This window comes from Schistocerca gregaria, chromosome 3 (assembly GCF_023897955.1).
Source record: "Schistocerca gregaria isolate iqSchGreg1 chromosome 3, iqSchGreg1.2, whole genome shotgun sequence".
NCBI lineage: Eukaryota > Metazoa > Arthropoda > Insecta > Orthoptera > Acrididae > Schistocerca > Schistocerca gregaria.
This window is the reverse complement of record NC_064922.1, coordinates 339,430,829-339,451,819: the sequence shown is the minus strand read 5'-3', so window position 1 is coordinate 339,451,819 and position 20,991 is coordinate 339,430,829. Positions and strand designations below refer to the sequence as shown.

Below are 20,991 nucleotides of genomic sequence, written 5' to 3'. Positions count from 1 at the left end.
GTGTCATATACTGTAAACACTGTTATGTACCAATGTATACAAAGATAATGTAATTATTACGCAAAATAAACAGTTCAGCTACCTTGTTCCCTAACACACCATAGACACTTTCCGAACATTTAAAGGTGTGTTGCTACTTGATGGTCTACCAGAACGGTCGTCGCCATCATTCGATGTTGACCTGCTCTTGAAACGCCTTTATCAGTCTTAAGTAATTGTGTAATCTACAGCGTTGTCTCCAAAAGCACGCTTTAACATTTGGTGTGTTTGTGCAGCTGTTTTCCCAGGTTTAAAACAAAACTCCTTACGGACACACACAACCGCAAACTCACGGAAACGCGAAGATGGAAATATTCTCATCAACAACTTACCAGCCCACTCAGTAGGCAGCCACTTCCCACACAAATGCAAGAAGACTGTATGGGAAGACACTTAGAGGTAATTCAGTGTAGTCATAATCATTTCCACCGTAAATTCGAATTTCGGGAATTTTTGAATACCACTCCGCGTGTTCAGTTTTCATTTGGGTATTTTCAATGGGTTCTGGATAAGGATTTACGTCTGGGGATACGAAAAAAATAATGTGAACAGTTATGAAGAGAGACGGTAGCAAGCTGTTGGCTCTTCTTTTGAAGGGATGGTTCTGATCTCAATGAATCGACCTTTCTCAAATGCTGAAAGATAATGATGAGCTGCATGTGCACATACTCTGGGCATGCTGAGTTGCGATCTACCCCTAAGAAGTTCCAGTAACATTAGCCACATTCAATAGCCATAATGTACTGACACCATTCTTCTTGTGCAGGAATGATTATTTTCTGTTACGAAAATACTGAAAATATGATCGCATGAAGATGAACGCTTATTCAATACATTCCACATCCAAGAAAATTCTGGAACATCAATTTTGTAGCGTTAGAGCTTGTTGTTCGTGGTGTAACACTTTCAGTCAGTGTAACTGCAGAGTTGAGCGCTTTCACTTGAAAGTCCTCAACCAGGAGTGAGAGACGGCTGCCCACGCAAACAGTGTAAATCTGGAATTAAATTTCACTCTGCAGCGGAGTGTCATAGCTCCCAGGTTCGATTCCCAGTCCAGCAAACAATATTAGTCTGCCACAAAGTTTCACTACAAATCTTTTCAGAGTCATAATCACTACCACAGTCATCAGTTTTCTGGTATGTTAACAAGTTCTTCGTGTCCCCATTCCCTGCGCTCTGTCGTTTCCTTCTTAATGTTCCTGTATGCCGTCCTTCACATTCCCGGGATGTGACATCTCCTCCTCCTCGCCTCCTCTTCCCTTACACATGCCTTTTTTAGTCTGTTTTTAAAAGACGCTCGTTCTTTTGTTAATATTCAGGCGCCCCTACCGCTGTCGTTTTATGCAACCTGGCCTTCAAAACCCACGCTTGAGATTTTTATATTCTCTCTTTCGCTACGTGTTAACTGTTAGTCCCACAGAAAAAAAATGGATAGGACTTTTTTGTAGGAAATTTGGTATAATTAAGTTTTGTACTGGGATACGTTTTCGTTGGAGGTCACTGCTTTCGTGTTCATCCAAAAAATGTATAAAAGTGACCTTCAAGCGCACCTCAACCCCACCCTCACCCCTCACAAGTCAGGATTCGTAGTATGTTGTTCGTGGCACTCCCTACCACTGTACAAAAATTTCCGACGACACGAAGTATTTCCAATTGTCGTCCTTTTTTGGCCTATTGATTGGTCTAATACGCCACCGCCATAGTCGGCTATTTGATTAAGGTTATTGATTTAAACATGCCCGTGATGATAATGAAAGAACAACGACTTTTGTAAACATTACAGTAAAACTAATTGCGCTGTCAATTACTCTTCCCTCACAAACACAGTAGTTACACAGTAGTTTCATTGTCAGTTAGCATGACGAATACAATGAAGTATTTGTTTATTTCATGCTGTTGAAATTCAAAAAATTGTTCGGTAAAATTTACACAAACGACAATTTTACAATTTGTAAGTGTTCGGTTCGGTAGCGTAATAAGCTCAGTCAATGTAGACCAAATAATTCGTACAGCCGCAAATATTTGTATAATGCTAGGAAATTCTGACTGGTGGGTGCTAAGTGTGAGAGTGGCGTTTGAAGGTCATTTTTGTACATATGTCTTGAATAACTCGAAAACTACGGCCTCCAGCGAAAACGTATCCCAGAACACGAATTTAACTACATAAAATTTCCTACAAGAAGCTCCTGTTCATTTCTTCTGTAGCACTAATATTTTGTGCATAGCCAGCGGGAGAATATGAAAATCTCGCTACAGATAAAAGATAGAGTGTTACATAAAACGACAGCTGTAGGGCATCTCAATCATCCTGTACGTCAAATCCAGTTTCATTCCATTTTTATTACATTAAGTAACTGTCTTTGCTCTCCCACTCTTCTCAGTATCTCTTCAGTTTTCACTGTATCGACCCGACTTATTTATTACGTCCTCTACCAAGTGCACGTCTGAAAAGCCTCCAGCATCGTAAAGTAGAACACACCGTAAGTACAATTTATTATTAGTCTTTGTCTCGTATGTTGCCCGTATTATTGTAGATAATTCTCCAATTTCTTACAAAACAACTCTTTAGTCATCGGTATCTTCATTTAAGTTTCCGTGCTGCTCTTCAGTGAGTTTCTGTCCAGCATCTTATATATTTAAAGCTTTGCACATATCTAATATTTCACCTTTCAACATTATCTTTACGTTTTTATTTCCCTCTCATGCCATTATTTTTGTTTCCTTTGCATTGATTTTCATTCCATTAATCTTTCCTTTAGCTTCATTTGTATCCACTGTATCCAGTAATTCCTATTCATCTGTTCCTGGAAGGACCATGTCCTTTGCAAACGTTAACAACCACATTCTTCTTCTTCCAATTTTTACCCTCTCGTCATCTAGTGATCAATCTCCTTTACGAAGTACAAACTGAAGAGAATAGGAGAGAGTCAGCAAGCAACTCTGTCTCACTACTTTTCCCAGTTCTATCCAGTTAGTACTCTCTGCTCTCACTTTAACTATGAGTTTACAAAGGGGGTGGACAGGAATACGTAAAAACAAAAAAAACACAACAATTTACCATGTCTAATATCGTGTAGGAGAACTGATGGCATTCTAAATAGCTTCCAGTCGTCTTATAATGGATAAATATGGATCCTGTAATGTTGTCAACGGAATTTTCAACCATTATTCCTCCAAAATAGTGGTAGGTAACGGCGACGGAGGTGGATAGAGGCAGCACACCCTTCTCTCCAAAGTACATCACAAAGGCTCAGTGATATCGAGATATGGTGACTGGCGGACAAGGGAGGTGCGACAATTCATCGTTGTGTTCACAAATCCAGTTCCGGACGGTGAGAGTTGTGTTAACTACGGCCCTGTCGTTTTCGAACACAGCATCACCATTGGGGAACAAATGTTGCACCATGGGGTGCACCTGATCGGCCAGGAAGGTCACATAATCCTTGACACTCATGCATCCTTGCAAAGTAACAATAGGGCCCAGGGAACGCCATGATATTCTCTCTCTCTCTCTCTCTCTCTCTCTGTCTCTCTCTCTCTCTCTCTCTCTCTCTCTCTCTTGTTGTCATCAGTCTTCTGATTGGTTTGATGCGGCCCGCCACGAATTCCTCTCCTGTGCCAACTTCTTCATCTCAGAGTAGCACTTGCAACCTATGTCCTCAATTAGTAGCTGGATGCATTCCACTCCCTGTCTTCCTCTACAGCTTTTCTTATCTTCTATAGCTCTAACCATGTAAGTTACTCCCTGATGTCTTAACAGATGTCCTATCGTTCAGTCCCTTCTAATTTTGAGTGTTGTCCTTATATTCATTCCTCTCCTCGCCGATTCTGCGGAGAACATTTCATTCCTTACCTTATCAATTCACCTAATTTTCAACATTCGTCTGTAGCACCACGTCTCAAATGCTTCGTTTCTCTTCATTCCCGGTTTTCCCACAGTCGGTGTTTCACTACTATGCGATTTTGTACTCCAAACGTACATTCTCAGACATTTCTTCTTTAAATTAAGGTCTGTGTTTGATACTAGTAGACTTTTGTTGGCGAGGAATGCCCTTTTTGCCGTTGCTCGTCTGCTTTTTACGTCCTGCTTGCTCCGTCCATTATGTCTTGTTTTGGTGCCTAGGTAGCAGAATTCCTTAACTTCATCTACTTCGTAATTATCTATCCTGATGTTTCTCGTTGTTTCATTTTCTGCTACTCCTTATTACTTTCGTCTTTCGTCGATTATCTCTCAGTCCACATTCCGTACTCATTAGGCGTTCCTTATATTCAAGAGATCCTGAAGTTCTTCTTCACTTTCACCGAGGATAGCAATGTCATCAACCAATCTTATCGTTGATATACTCTCACGTTGAATTTTAATTACACTCTTGAACCTTCCTTTTATTTCCGTCATTGCCTCTTCGCTGTATAGATTGAACAGTAGGGGCGAAACACTGCATCCCTGTTTTTAATACGTCCACTTCGTTCTTGGTCTTCTACTCCCAGCGATCCCTCTAGCTTCTTATAAATATTGTATTTAATCTGTCTTTGCCTATAGATTATCCCTATATTTCTCACAATTTCGAACATCTTCCTTCATTTCAAAATGTCTAATGCCTTTCCCAGGTCGATAAATCCTATTAACATGTCTTGATTTTTCTTTAGCTTTGCTGCCGATATCAACTGCAATCTCAGTACTGCCTCTCTGGTGCCTTTACCTTTCCTAAATCCAAAGTGATCGTCATCAACACATACTCAATTTTTTTCATTATTCTGTATATTATTTTTGTCACATCTTGAAGCATGAGCTGTTGGGCTGATTGGATAATTCTCACATGTGTCAGTTCTTGCTTGCTATCATCGGAATTTTGTGGATGATGTTTCTTTAAAGTTTGATGGTATATCGCCAGTATCATGCATTCTATATCCTAACGTGAATAATCATTTTATTGCCACTTCACCAAATGGTTTTAGAAATTCTGCTGGAATGTCATCTAATCCTTCTGCCTTATTTGGACTAAAGGCTTCCAAAGTTGTTTTAAATTCTGATACTAGTAGTGGAGCCCCTATCTTTTCTGTTTCATGTTTCTTCTTCTATCGTATCAGACAAGTATTCCCCCTATATAGACCTTCAATGTACTCTTTCCACCTATCCTCTACATTTAGCATTGGAATTCGATCAACTGAAGTATTTCTTCTGTTACCCATTGTTTCTTCGTAGTGACCATCTTTATACCTATGGTTTTCTTTCCAACTACCGGTCACGAAAACTGAAAACGGCCGGGAGAGCCGTGTGCTGACCACATGCCCCTCCGTATGCTCATCCGGTGACGCCTCAGGTCTGAGGATGACACGGCGGCAGGTCGGTCCCGTTGGGCCTTAACGGGCTGTTCGGATGGCGTTTCTTTTGTGTGTATTTTTCTTTCAGACTTCTGTGATTGCCCTTTTTAGATATATGTCCATTCCTCTTCAACTGAACTACCTACTGGGCTGTTCATTATAACAATATCTATTGCCTTAGAGAAGTTCAAGCGCACCTCTTCATTCCTTAGTACTTCCATATCCCACATCTTTGTTTACTGATTGTTCGTGATTAGTCTATTAAACTTCAGTCTATTCTTCATCACTACTAGATTGATATGAGTCTATATATATTCCTGGGTACTTCTTACAATCCATAATCTACTTTCGGAACCTCTGCCTGACCATGATGTAATCTGACATCTCCCCATGTACCCCAGCCTTTTGCAAGTATACCTCTTCCTCTTGGGATTCTTGAACAAAGTATTCGCTATTACTAGCTGAAATTTGTTGCAGAACTCATTTAGTCTTTCTCCTCTCTCATTTCTAGAACGAAGCTCATATTCTCCTGTAATCCTATCTTCTGCTCATTACCCTATTACTGTATTTCAGCCCCCCATGACTATTATATTTTCATATACCTTTACGTACTGATTACTTGTTCGATATCCTCACATACTTCTTTTTTTCTTGATCTTGAGCTTGAGACGTCGGCATGTATACCTCAACTATCGCTGTCGGTGTTGGTTTGCTGTCGATTCTGATGCATTATGCAGCTGGAATAGCCACAGTGCCTGTGCCTTCGGACATGCATGCATATTCGAAGGAACTTTGCATCGTGTTTATGAATAACAAGAGCACTGCAATATCGTAATTATCACTGAACTATTCACAATAACACACTTCTGCCTCACCTTCCTATTCATAACGAATCCTACACTAGTCATACCGTTTTCTGCTGCTGTTGATATTACACTATACTCATATGACCAGAAACCCTTGTCTTCTTTCCATTTCACTTCAATGACCCGCGCAATGTCTAGATTGAGCTTTCGAATTTCCGTTTTCAGACCTTCTAGCTTGTCTATCATGTTCAAACATCCCACCTTCCGCGCACAGACCTCGTTGAACGTCATGCTTTCGTTGGTTACTCAATCTTTTTCTAATGGTCACTTCTCCCCTTCCAGGAGATCCGAAGGGGGAAATAGTCCGGAATCTTTTGCCAACGGAAATATAATCTTGACACTTTTTTAATTACAAGCTACATGCCCTGTGGATACACATTATAGGTCCTTAATGCAGTGGTTTCCATTGCGTTCAGCATCCTCATGCTGTCGAATATTGCTGATGCTTCCGCTTTTAGGGGCTGTGTCCCACCCCAAGGGCAAAAGAGTGCCCTGAACCTCTGTCCGCTCCTCCGCCCTCTTTGACAAGGCCGTGGGCCGATTGTGTGTGAGTTATTTTGCCAGAAGTCTTAGGCTGCCATTGCTGATGAATTTTATTCAAAGTGTAATCGGTGGCAGGGTTCGAACGCTGGGCCGAGGACATTTCGATTACTAATCAAAGACGCTATCCGTAGCCGACGGGCAAAAATATATGGCTGCCGAAATCATCACTGAACCCCCTCCGCGTTTCGGAATCACAGCTAGAAATTCTAAACAGTATGAAACAAGGCCCATGCAACTAAATGAATTTCTTCCATTGCTTTATAGATCAGATTTTAAGGCTTCGACACATGTTTGCCTTTTTGCTGACTTGTGTATTGCTGATGGGTGATCTTGAAAGTCCTGTTCTTTCTGCAATTTCTTGCTTATTTACTCCCCTTACTGTCGTTATGGTGCTGACAGGATTCGAGAGTCTGACATTCTATTCTGTAGTGACATTTACAGCCGTCGTCGTCTTATTTCTCGTCACAATCCTCTTCAGTGACCCTCTGTCACGTTTATTGAACATACAGATTCGTCCGCGTTGTAAGTTAGTGAACGATGTTTTTCCGCTTTCTTTGTATGCGGTTTAAATCTACTGTACCGTGCCTATTGAAACGCGGAAGACATTGTCTATCTTACGGAAGCAATCACCCTACAATCTGCAAGAATTTGCCCACGTTCGAATTTATTCAGCTACGACATAATGCTCTCACGACAGTACAGAACGCTGTTCTGACCACGACTAACGCTTACATCATGCTGAGGACACTGCGTAGGTGCCTGTTGTGGTCAAATACGAAGGTGCAACCTGTAACCTTGGCTAGCACCTGCATTTATGTTCAAGCATACATGTCTGGCGGGAGTTACCATATTTTTGTCTAACTTCTGTAAGTTTTCTGGTTTTCCAGTCCACTCTCATTTTCTTCATTACAGTTGCAAGCTAATTCCAAGCAACATTATGAAATACATTTTCCAGGTCTATAGAACACATATATATGCGCAGACGGAAAAACACCAGAAAATAATTGATTTAGAGTAAAGAAATTTTGACAATACATTAGTCTAGGTGACACATTTGAGTGATTAACATTTCAAGATCAGAGGTTAATGTGAGCGCGAGAGCCAGCCCCTGTGGCCGAGCGGTTCTAGGCGCTTCATTCCGGAACCGCGCTGCTGCTACCGTCGCAGGTTCTAATCCTGTCTCGGGCATGGATGTGTGTGATGTCCTTAGGTTAGTTATATTTAAGTAGTTCTAAGTCTAGTGGACTGATGACCCCGGATGTTAAGTCCCATAGTGATAAGAGCCATTTGAACCATTACTGTTGTAAAATACCTCCTGGAATGCTGTTCATGTATGGTAGCACAAGAAGTCGAATCACCAGACTGACCTACAAATTTGCATTCAGTTGCGTGGTATAACCACGAGAGTGATCCTGCTGTCATACGGAATCGCGCCCCCGACCTCAACTCCAGTGTGTCTAGCACGCAGACAGGTTGGTTGCAGGCCTTCGGCTGGCTTCCTTCTAACCAACTCACGGCCATCAGTGGCACCGAGGCAGAAACAGCTTTCATCAGAAAACACAATAGACCTCCACCGTGCCGTCCAGTGAGCTGTCACTTGACACCACTGAAGTAGCAAATGGCGATGGATGGTGTTAGTGGGATACTCGCTACAGGACGTCTGTCTCGGAGCTGACCTTGAAGTAACCGATTTGTAACAGTTCGTTATGTCACTGTGGCGCCAACTGCTGTTCAAATTGCTGCTGCAGATGCTGTACCATGCGCCAGAGCCCCACATTGAACACGATGGTTCTCCCTCTTGGTAGTGCCACGTGGCCGGCCGGAGTCCAGTCTTCTTGAGACCGTACATCCTCGTGACCACCGCTGCCAGCAGTCATGTACAGTGGCTACGCTCCTGCCAAGTCTTTCTGCAATGTGGCAGAATGAATAAGATAGTCTTCGTTTTCAGTTGTCCACATCGCCGCTTGGAGCCCGTTCTTCTTTCGACCGAACATTCTCATGATCACCGCTGCCAGCAGTCATTTACAGTGGCTACGTTCCTGGATGTCTGTCTGCAGTAAAGCATAAGGAACGTACAGCGTCTCGTAGCCCTACCACACGACATCGTTCAAACTCAGTGTGGTGTTGATTATGACACCTTTGTCGCCTTAAAGGCATTCTGATTGACATCAACTCACATGTCTAATCTCAAACGCTCGCGTCCGTTATAGTATGTATTTAAAGCAAACCTCATTTGTATCTTCATAGTGGTGCTATTAGCGCCACTCGTAAACGACTGGCGCGAAATATGAACAGACATCATGTTTCGAATGTAGAAACGTGCCTCCCAACAACTCGTTGTTGATGCTTTTTCCGTTACTGTAGGTCTGTTAAGCAGACTGGCTATTAAATAACTACTGGAAGATAGCACACCCTTAACTTGGCGCGAAATTAAAGTAGATACTTCCTGTGAGTTAGTATGGGCAGAGATCATTGTTGGCAACCGGAATAAAATAATAATTGGATCCTTTTACCGACCTCCAAATTCAGATGATACAGTTGCTGAAAGGTTCAAAGAAAACTTGAGTGTGATTTCAAACACGTACTCGACTCATACGATAATAGTTGGTGGTGACTTTAATTTACCCTGATATGTTGCCGGAAATACATGTTTAATTCCGGAGGTACGCATAAAATATCATCCGACATTGTGCTAAACGCATTCTCTGAAGGTTATTTCGAGAAGTTAGCACATGAGCCCACGCGAATAGTAAACGGTTGTGAAAACACACTTGACCTCTTAGCAACAAATAATTCTGAGTTAATAACGATCATCAAAACCGATATAGGGATTAGTGAACATAGGATTGTCGTAGCGACATTGAATATTGAAATCCCCAATCATCGAAAAATAAGCGAAAAATATACTTATTCAAAAAAGCAGATAAAAATTCACTTGACGCCCTGCTGAGAGACAGTTTCCACTCATTCCAAATTAGACCAGATGTGGCTTAAATTCAAAGAAATAGTATCGGCAGCGATTGAGAGATTTATACTAAATAAACTAACAAACGACGGAGATGATCCTCCTTGGTACACAAAATGTGTTAGAACACTGTTGCAGAAACAATGAAACAAACATGCCAAATTTAAACAGACGTAAAAACCCCAATATTGGCGATCTTTTACAGAATCTCGAAATTTAGCGCGGACTTCAATGCGAGATGCCTATAACACTTTCCATAACGAAATGTTGTCTCGAAACCTGGCAGAGCATCCAAAGAGGTATGTAAAGTATGATAGCGGCAAGAAACAATTAATGCCTTCTCTGCGCGATAGCAATGGAGATACTATCGAAGACAGTGCTGCCAAAGCAGGGTTACTAAACACAGTTTTTCGAAATGCTTTCACAAAAGAAGACGAATTAAATACTTCAAATTCGAATCAAGGACTGCTGCCAACATGAGTAACTTAGAAGTAAATATTCTCGGAGTAGTGAAGCAACTTAAATCACTTAATAAAAGCAAGTCTTCTGGTCCAGACTGTATACCGGTTATGTTCCTTTGGGAGTATTCTGACGCATTAGCTCCATACATAACAATCGTATACAAACGTTCGCTCGACGAAAGATCCGTACCCAAAGACTGGAAAGTTGCACAGGTCACACCAATATTCAAGAAAGTTAGTAGGATTAATCCACTAAATTACAGGACCATATCGTTAACGTCGATATGCAGCAGGATTTTAGAACATATATTGTGTTCGAACATTATGAATTACGTAAAAGAAAACGGTCTATTGACACACGGTCAACATGGGTTTAGAGAACATCGTTCCTGTGAAACACGACTAGCTCTTTATTCACATGAAGTGTTGAGTGCTATTGACAAGGTATTTCAGATCGATTCCGTATTCCTGGATTTCCGGAAGGCCTTTGACACTGTACCACACAAGCGGCTCGTAGTAAAATTGCGTGCTTTTGGAATATCGTCTCAGTTATGTGACTGGATTTGCGATTTCCTGTCAGGGAGGTCACAGTTCGTAGTAATTGACGGAAAGTCATCGAGTGAAACAGATGTGATTTCAGGCGTTCGCCAAGATAGTGTTATAGGTCCTTTGCTATTCGTTATCTATATAAACGATTGGAGACAATCTGAGTAGCCGTCATCGGTTGTTCGCAGATGACGCTGACGTTTATCGACTAATAAAGTCATCAGAAGATCAAAACAAACTGAAAAACGATTTAGAAAAAATATCTGAATGGTCCGAAGGCAGGTGACCCTGAATAACGAAAAGGGTGAGGTCATCCAGATGCGTGGTAAAAGGAACTCGTTAAACTTCGGTTATACGATAAATCAGTGTAATCTAAAAAGCGTGAATTCAACCAAATACCTAGGTATTACAATTACGAACAACTTTAACTGGAAGGAACACACAAAAAAATTATGTGGGGAGGGCTAACCAAAGACTGCTTTTATTGGCAGGACACTCAGAAAATGTAACAGATCTACTAAGGAGACGGCCTACACTACGCTTTTCCGTCCTCTTTTAGAATACAGGTGCGCGGTGTGGGATCCTCACCAGATGGGACTGACGGAGTACATCGAAAAATTTCAACGAAAGGCAGCAGGTTTTGTATTATCGCGAAATATGGGAGAGAGTCTCACAGAAATGATACAAGATTTAGGCTGGAAATCGTTAAAACAAAGGCGTTTTTGTTGCGACGGAATCTTCTCATGAAATTCCAATCACCAGATTTCTCCTCCGAATGCGAAAATATTTTGTTGACGCCGACCTACATAGGGAGGAACGATCACCACGATAAAATAAGGGAAATCAGAGCTCGTACGGAAAGATATAGGTGTTCATTCTTTCCGCGCGCTATACGTGATTGGAATAATAGAGAATTGTGAAGGTGGCTCGATGAACCGTCTGCCAGGCACTTAAATGTGATTTACAGTGTGTCCATGTAGATGTAGATGTAGATGTAGAATTATCTTATTTCAAAGTTGCTGCAAATAAGCACGGGGATTGATGACCGAAAAAGAAACCGTAAAATTCTATACGTCGTGACAAGTTCGAGTATGAGAGGTGTAAAAATTACTCTCGTCATCAAGATTCTAAATTGCTAACGCAGCAGAGCGCGTAATGATGCGGGCTACAGACGTTAGTTCAAAATTAACGGCATACAACAGGTGAAGAAGACGTAGAATGCTGGCTGGTTGGTCGCTTAAAAACAGTGGATATCGGGAGAAGGAGAGGCGTCGGCGCCGGCCGGCGAGCGACCACCTGGGGGTGCGGCGCGGCGCGGTGCGGCACGCTGACGCGGGTAATTACGGCGTTTTATCGCCGCTGACAGCGGCGCGCGGCCGGTCAAATACACGCTCACGGCTAATTATCGCGTCTGCCACTGCGCGGCCGCGTGCCTCGGTGTAAACTGGTGCGTGTACGCGTCGCGAAACACGGCGCTTCTCTCTGACATCCCAGCGCACTGCCCAGCCTTCCTGCGCCTCTTCTGGAATAAAAGCATTGCTGGAAACCGTGGACTCTGTGTGTACAGCAGAACGCACTGTCTCCAGCAGGCGGCAAGTTAATTCGCAAACAAATGGTTTTATTTATTTTTCCTCTCTTGTGGGAATCTGGAAATATCATCTTCAGACTTACAGTTTGGCTTTCAGAAAATGTGACTTATTTTTTGTGTAGGAGCCACTTGCAGAAGTTGTTAATGAGCTGAGGATAGTATTTATCTTCTTTGATTTAACAAAAGCGTTTGACTGTCGCATAATTTTGTGAACCATGCTACGTTCTTGGAGATTGACAATAACCTTCTGCAGTGCTTCTTATTAGTCCAAGTGCAGCATCATTTTGTTCTAGATTCTTCATTATGCACAGCTTCAACTGTGTAGCCATTTCGAAGTTTCTGAAATACGTACCAGATGTAACATACTTAAAACGTACATACGAAACTATCATCCATTGGTTGTTTAGTCAAATGTAGTAAAATATTTTGTTTGCCCGTATATCATGCCTACAAATTTTTAATTCTACTTCCGTTTTGTTTTATTGCGTACGAGACCATAATGCTGCATTTAAATACTGTATAGCTACACGAAAGTTTTGAGTGAGATCCATATGTGTATTATTTTTGCAAGCTGATGTTCTATGGCTGCAATATGTTCCATGAAAGATTTGTTTATGTAGCTATGCTATCAGCTGTTGCTAATAACTTCATGAAGTTGCTACTAGTTTTGGGCTACACTTCTGGCACCGCATAAAAAAATAGCATTATACCAATAGTAAACTGTATACTTCATTGCAACAATATGTGGTTACTTGTCAAAAAACTCAGTATATCGTTTTTCTTTCTAGTGAATTCTGTATCGTTGCCTTTATTAATTTAAATAGGCAAGCATCAGTGTTGTCATTACATGACATGACATAATAAGCAATATGCACATATGATGATTTCATTCTGGTTAGTGGCCCCTCAGGCGAAGGTAAATGACACAAGCAGTTGCAGTTACATATCAATTCTGGAAAATTTATTGATAACATAAATAATGCAGAGAATCATAATTGACCCATAAGAGGGCCTTTTGCAATAGACATAATAGGCAAACATGAAAAATACCTGTAAGCAAATGTGTTAGAAGGTTATAGAGATCAGTGCAAAAGAAGGAATTTTTTTCAGCCTATTTCTGAGCTAACTCTTATACAAGTTAGAGAGGAGGTGTGTTTAACAGATTTTAGTAAATTTACAAATGTACAAATAGGGACTACAACCTGGAGAATTCTATATTACATCTAAAACAGCAGAATACTTATATTCAAAACACATGTAATATGAAGCCCAACTACATACTCTTTAAGATCTTTTACGTAAATGTATAAGAAAATGCATACTTTATGTATTTCATTGCTTTGGAACTTATTTGTTCATTTTTATCTACGCCAAACATGTTAAAATATATTTGTCTTTAGATTATTACCTCAAGACAAAAGTAGCTGTATATGATACATTTGTACGTAAAGACACGCTGTTATTTTAGACATTAATAATGCATCTAGAGGAAAGGATGCACTATATGTGAATTTATTATTAAATTTCTTATGTATCTTTTACTACACACTTTGGAAGGTTACTGGAAAGTAGGAATGTTCAGTCTATAACTAAGCTAACTCTTCTACAGATAGAAGATAAAATATATTAACAGATTTTAATAGAAACTGACATTAATGTACAAATATGAGCTACAACAGGAAAAAAATCATGTGGTATTTAAAATACTGGTATTCAAGTATAAATAAGATGAGGCTCAACTATGCACTGATTTTTAAAAGCTCAAGCATCTAAAGTAACATGAAAATTTCAGTACTGGGTTGGCCTATACAGGTGCATCATATCGCATATGCTTTTATGATGTACTACAAAAAATGTTTGACTTATATGTTAGTGTCTTTAACTTATTCCCATACATTTTTGTATAAAGAAATACTGTTATTATAAATTTTACACAATTATACGTTTTAAAGAAAAGATATAGTATGTGTAGTCGTTGTAAGTCTTATTTTCTTTCACTGCAGCTTAAACTTCAGATATAACATAACAGTTGATGTTAGGCATTACCCTACAGCCATTTGTGATAATAGTTTACATAAATTAAACTTTGAAATAATTGTTTCCAGTATTTCAGAATTGTTTTTTATACATTTGACAATGTACTTTTCCCCATGCCAAAATGTGTGCATTTATGAACATTCAACATAATGGTCAGATATCATGTACGATATTATTATGACAACACTGATGCAAGCAGCTGAACTGATTACCGTTTATAGATACTGAAGTATCTGAAAATTGAGAAGTAAATGATGGTTCTCCATAGGTAATTTCTTCAGTTCAGTGATAAAAAACCATATTACTCCCGATATGGTTGGCATCAATTTTTAAAGAAATGACTGCAGAAATATAGCAGACGTATTTAATAATAAGGACAGCGTGTATTTGACAGGCTGATATGTCAGTATAATATCTCTGATAGTCACTTGTGTCATGAACATAGCTGTTCTCACGTGTTGAACTCGAATAGGGTTATGTAGGGAATCTGTTTTTGTAAACAGTAGCTTACAGACAAGGTGAATATGTTTTTCTGGAACAAAGTTTTTGGCTGGGTTGCGACATAACATATTAAGAATAACTGAAGCAGGTCTTACAAGAAGTGTATCTGCCACCTTTTGCAATACAGATGTGCCCGGATAGCAAAAGCGTATTAGTGACACGTAATAACAAAACTAATGCTTGACTATTTAACTTAATATTAAGGCAACTATACGTAATCAGAAAGCAAAATCTGTAAATAATTTTTCATCATTAACTACATATTGACTTTATGCAATATGAATTAGTATAATTTTTAAATTTTTTGTCATTTACTCTTGGTATCATTGCGTGTTTTGTTTGTAATTACCAGGTGCCAAACGATGGTCCATGAATACGGTAGACAGAAACTAGTAGCAACCAAATAAAGGTGTTGACAGCAGCTTGTGAGGTCATCGTTGCTGCGTCTCGATCGATACGAAAACAAATACAACTCCTGCGAGTTGCGGCAGTGCGCGGCTAAGCATTTTAGGCTTAACAATGACTTTTTCGGTTGTTTCGTTTTGAATGCGCACCAGCGCACCATCTATAAAAATGGAGTCTCTATATGGGGTCGGTAGCGAACACTTGGTCGGAGGAAAGATTCGAAAGAAAGTAAAGTAGTGTACCGAATTTGACTGTCACATATCGGAAAAATATTACACAGTAATTCGAAAGTAGAGTAAGTGTCATCGAAGATTGAAGCGTTCATGAAAATTGTAGTTTTATTCAAATTTTGTCGCCGATTTTTGTTACAATAATTCAATATACCACTTCAACGATTGCAAAGAAATGTTTACTTTTCTGGATGTTTCGTTTTGAACAACCTTCGAACAGAGGTAAAAAAACTGGAGTCATGAATCATAAAAAATTTAAATTTGATTCTTTAGAGAAATTCCTCCTAGCAGTTTCTTGCTCTGTGACGTAATACCAATGTACGTAATAACAATCACGTAAGAACAATTTGCTCACATTAGAATACAGCAACGTATTCACATGTTATGCTTCTGTTCGTTAGATAGTTGGCGCACCCGCTTTCGATTCATCAAGGACTGTACAAAACAATTTGTAAACAAAAAATATTTCATTTGAATACTTCGTTCCTTCTTGTGACACCTAGTTCTAGTAAAATACTTGATAGTAGCTTAAAAAAAGGTGAAACTAATTTCGCAACGAAGAACAGGTCTAAATAAATAGAACCTAAGTGGAAAACGCCGCCTCCGTTTAATAAATCAGTGGCTGCATTGCCCACTATTAAAAGTGACACAATAATTGTCACATCCTTCAAAAACTGCACTGATGATGACAAGTCTTTATTACTAGTGTTTTATTCCTTTTCTGTACCTTTTTATAAATCCTTTTAATTATTATTATTATATTTTACGTTTGTAATATTAGGTAGTAAACAGTTTAAGGAGTAAATGAATAATGTAATTTTGTTTGAAAATAATTCACATCCTATGTATGTTGCACTAACCGATTTCCGTCTCCATTTTCCACAGACTGGACGGAGTGATGCAAAGCACGTACGAAAGTCGTGGCTGTGGCATTCTATCCGTTTTCAACGACTGCAGCCTATATCGCCGTATAAGGTTGTCTGGGTTAAGTAGCGACGTCTCAGAGAGTTCATCTGTCGCTGGCTAAGTAAGTAAAATTCTTTAAATGTTCTCTGTGGCACTAAGGGTTACCGTACATCACGCTGACATTAGCTGCGTACACATTGCGTCATAATTATCGAAATGTCATCTGTCAGATGGAAAGCATGGTATGAGTTCGATTGACGCAAGGTAGAGGGAATCCATACGTTAGGTAATTTTCTGAGAAAATTTCACGTAACATACGCGCGCCCAAGTTCATGCTGAAGACACTGTGGAAAATTGGTAAAGTACTAAACCCAATAATTCCACTGATAGGCCTGCTAAATTTACCGATAGCAATCGTTGAATTATAAAGTTCAGTGCATGAAACAATCTTGTGACATCTTTGTCAATTAACGAAGATAACTTCCGTTGCAGCTCAGATAAGTTAGTTTGTAACAGTACCGTCCGTCGTTGATTGCCAGAACGAAGACCTTTACGCCATTTGGAGTGGTGCCAACCACGCCATCGCTGCTCTGTGGAGCTACGGAGGGCAATCTGCGATGGCAGTCTGTTTTTTATTCATTACTGGAGTACACGCTTAGAGGAGCACTGTGGCAAGTTAAAACTTTATGCTCCATCGGGACACGAAACTGGGCCCCTACCTTTCGCGGGTTGTGTTGGGTTGGGTTGTTTGGGGGAGGAGACCAGACAGCGAGGTCATCGGTCTCATCGGATTAGGGAAGGATGGGGAAGGATGTCGGCCGTGCCCTTTCAGAGGGACCATCAGGGCATTTGCCTGGAGCGATTTAGGGAAATCACGGAAAACCTAAATCAGGATGGCCGGACGCGGGATTGAACCGTCGTCCTCCCGAATGCGGGCAGTGTGTTACCGTTTACACCATCAGGGTACGCCAGTAGGTGGAAACTTTGGAGGAGACCTGGTGGTAGTAAGAGCTAATCCGTGATATGTGATCGGATAGCGCATTGGCCAACCGCTCGTGCAAGGACTGACGCTGGTAAGTTATCTGGTCCGGCGCACCGTTTAAACCTGCCACATACGTGCATATCGGCCAGTAACGTACGTACCAAAAACTGATAGCAGCTTAAAATTGACCCTTTTCTGTGTCACCATGACAGTGCTTCGGTCTACAATACGAGTACCATTACATTTTGGTTAAAGAAAATAAAGTGATTTTTCCGGAGGTGCGTGCTTAAAGGGTTCCTTACAGTATTTGCACAGAGAAGTCATCGTGTGAATGAATCGCAGACTGAAAAAATTGTATGCTTTACTGTCTTATGCCCGTCCTGTGTGAAGTGTGGCGGCGCTTGAAATGGTTCATACCAGATGTGAAGACCAGATGAAGCGCTTCAGTGCTTCACAAATGGCACTTGTTTCCAGCATGACGTGGCGCAACAACGACATTGATATCACAGACGAAAATCTTAGATCAGCATAGCTTCTGGCTGTTGCCAAGTACCTCACTACTACTGTAAGTCTTTCATAAGCTCATACAGTTTTTCTCATTTCTCCCTGTACACAAATCGTATACACACTGCAACAACATAAAGAATGTCTCTCTGTCCCAGATAGTTAAACCAGCCCTCTTTCTCAAATTTTTGCATCATCAGAAGGCGAATTTATCTTCAAATGGTACGAAACACATCTCCAACGATTTTTGATGATAATTAGTGATTAATATTGAACATTACACTTAAGCAGATACTAAAATTTTTGTCACAGTCAAACTTTCTTCCTCTCTTCACGTCAAGCGTTTACCACAGAAGTTTTTCTCCATTTATGAGCATCGCTCTTCTGCTGCACGTAATTGAAATAGTAACCCTCCGGTCTCGTGTAACGAGGAACGTGTCTGTTACAGGTATACACAAGTCACCGACTGTTCGTCAACGTACCAGTATGAATATTAATAAATGCTACTAGTTGGTCTTATGGAACGAGTGTGCACACGGGAAAATTTTGATGAACCAACGGCGAGGACACAACCTATTTCGGACAGCTTCTAAATGTGTCTTTTTATATGGTTTCCTGCGTTGTGGCGGTAACGATGTTAAACGGTGTATATGCAGTGAATATTACGATAAGAACAGTTATTTTTATGGATAGGGTAGTTTGTTAGCAATGCGGCAACATAACATACTCTATTTATACAGAAAACGGTATAATCGCATATGATAAAATGACAACACTTAGGACGCGACAATCTATAATATTATTTGGCAACAAACTAAAGATACGTACAAGTTTATGTTCAGAGACGTTACCTTAAAGCTACTAGCTATATGTAAATGTTCTGTCACCTACCACTGATGACATTACCAAGTGACTATCCCTTATTTCGCTTATTTAGAATAAACATAGTCTTTTAAGTCATTCCGCGTCTTTAATCAGTTAAGTGATTCGAAATTTCTACTACAAATTTTATGGTTTGTAGTGTGAATTGCACTCATTAGGTAATGTTTTGAATGTGGATCGGCATATGTTGTATGCATCAACTAAAGGAAAGGCAAATGAAGTTTATAAACCCACCACATCTTCTAGAGTGAACACCCACTGCTACTGTGCATATGCCAATGATACTTTGCACAATCAAACTTGGGGCATGTGCCGTCTATGGTCATTTCCGCTAAACACTCCAAAAAAAAGGTCGACTATTGAGGTAACGCAATTGTTCGGCTTCTCTAGTGCAGGATTTTGTTCTGATAGGATTGGGCGTATACGGCCTATTAAAATATGTCGTCTAAACCAGTTCCGCACGACGGAATTGTGACTGTAGCTGAATTAAACGCTGGGTGAAATTTAATTTTACTTGTAGCTATGCGCCTAGTGAGCTCGTGCAGTCATTAAGGAACGAAACTATCATTCGGAACAATCAGGGTTCAAAAATCGTTTAAGGCTAATACTTCTATGGTTCCTTTGCAAAGAACAACTCTAATTTCCAGTTGCATATTCGCCCTTTTACAGCTGTTGCTCTGTCGCTAAAGATTTTATCATCGGCAGGAGACACCAAAGAAGATTTATCGATGTATGTTATTTTTAAGCGTGTAACGAGTTGAAACACTGGCAGTCCTTTTAACTCTTCATGTGGTCATTTCCGCATTTCAGTACCAAACTTACACAGTTCATCTCGTATGTTACGAACGTTTTACGTCGTAACTCGTATATTCTTCAGTACGGTTAACCACCAATACGAAGTCTACTGAGGACTCTGGACGCATACTAGGGAAATGATCATCTTTAATGCACTACGTGTCTGCATACACATCAGGCTCCTGCTTTGTAGTCTGCTTGACCAAATACAGGCTCGTGGGGCTTTTAACATTTATCTTATCCCCGTGCGGTCTTTCATAATTTATTTGTCGTTCACGAATGGCCCTTTAGATGCGTATGCAGCCCCATTTTCTCTGCAGCGTCTGATTTCCCAACTGTGGTGTTTGCACGCATACATATTGTATTAATATATCCATATCGTTATGATTTTTAACGGTTTTTCAAAACAGAGCAGCTATTAAGACCTAACTGCTCCCAGTGGTGTACTCCACAACGCTTAACAGTTCGCCAGTAGACGATGTTAATTGCACAGAATAATGGCCACATGATGCAGCACAGCATGCTTTGCAGTACAGCAAATCACTGGCTTGACGGGCTGCTCAGAGACATTGAGAGAGGGTACTCTATTCGCAACGGGGTGAGTTGGGGGGGCTGTAGTGCCGCACACGAATGCCAGGTGTCGATACAGAGCACTGACGAATATATATGACACACCTTTTTGGCTTTTTCTAATTGCAGCGTGGCTAGTGTTCAGAGGAACCTTCATAAGCGTTAAAACAGCGTCCCAGACTGGGATTCGAACCCAGGCTTCTGGTTTGTAGCAACCTGCGTCCTGGATTCCGGAGAAGTGTGGGCACACGCCAGGCAATAATGACACTACAACTTTTCTTAGAATATAGATTAAGGAAAGGCAAACCCACGTTTATAGAGAAAGCTTTTGACAACGTTGAATGGAATACTCTCTTTGACACTGTGAAGGAAGCAGGGGTAAAATGCAGGGATATAAAGGCTATTTACAGCTTGTACTTACAAGAGACGAGGGGCATGAAAAGCAAGTAATAATTGAGAAGGAGGGTTCAGGGCTGTAGCTCATCCTCGATGTTATTCAATTTATACGTGAACAAGTAGTAATGCAATCCAAAGAAAAATTTGGAGGAGAAGTAAATTTCAGGAAGAAGGTTTTTTTGATGACATTGTAATTCTGTCAGTTATAGCAAAGAACTTGGGGGAACAGCTGAACGGAATGGGTAGTGTCTTGCAAGGTCGATATAAGACGAACATCAACAAAAACAAAACGAGGACAATGGAATGTAGTCGAATTAAATCAGATGAAGCTGAGGAAACGAGACAGAAAATTAATAGATGAGTTTTGCAATTTGGAAAGTAAAATGTCGGACGATGGCCGAAGTAGAGAGGACATAAAATGTAGACTGGCAGTGGCAATGAAAGCGTTTCTGA

The 20,991-nt window shown here is 40.4% G+C and overlaps 1 protein-coding gene across 2 annotated transcripts in view; it reads left to right on the top strand.

Moving 5' to 3' along the window:
• Positions 1-20,991, top strand: part of LOC126355996 (DNA ligase 3) — a 538,466-nt gene that overhangs the window by 502,983 nt on the left and 14,492 nt on the right. For both annotated transcript variants that reach the window (XM_050006627.1, XM_050006628.1), the window contains one exon: positions 16,389-16,530. In XM_050006627.1, coding sequence (XP_049862584.1) covers positions 16,389-16,496 — 108 coding nt within the window. In that variant the 3' untranslated portion in view covers positions 16,497-16,530. The remainder of the gene's footprint in view (positions 1-16,388; positions 16,531-20,991) is intronic.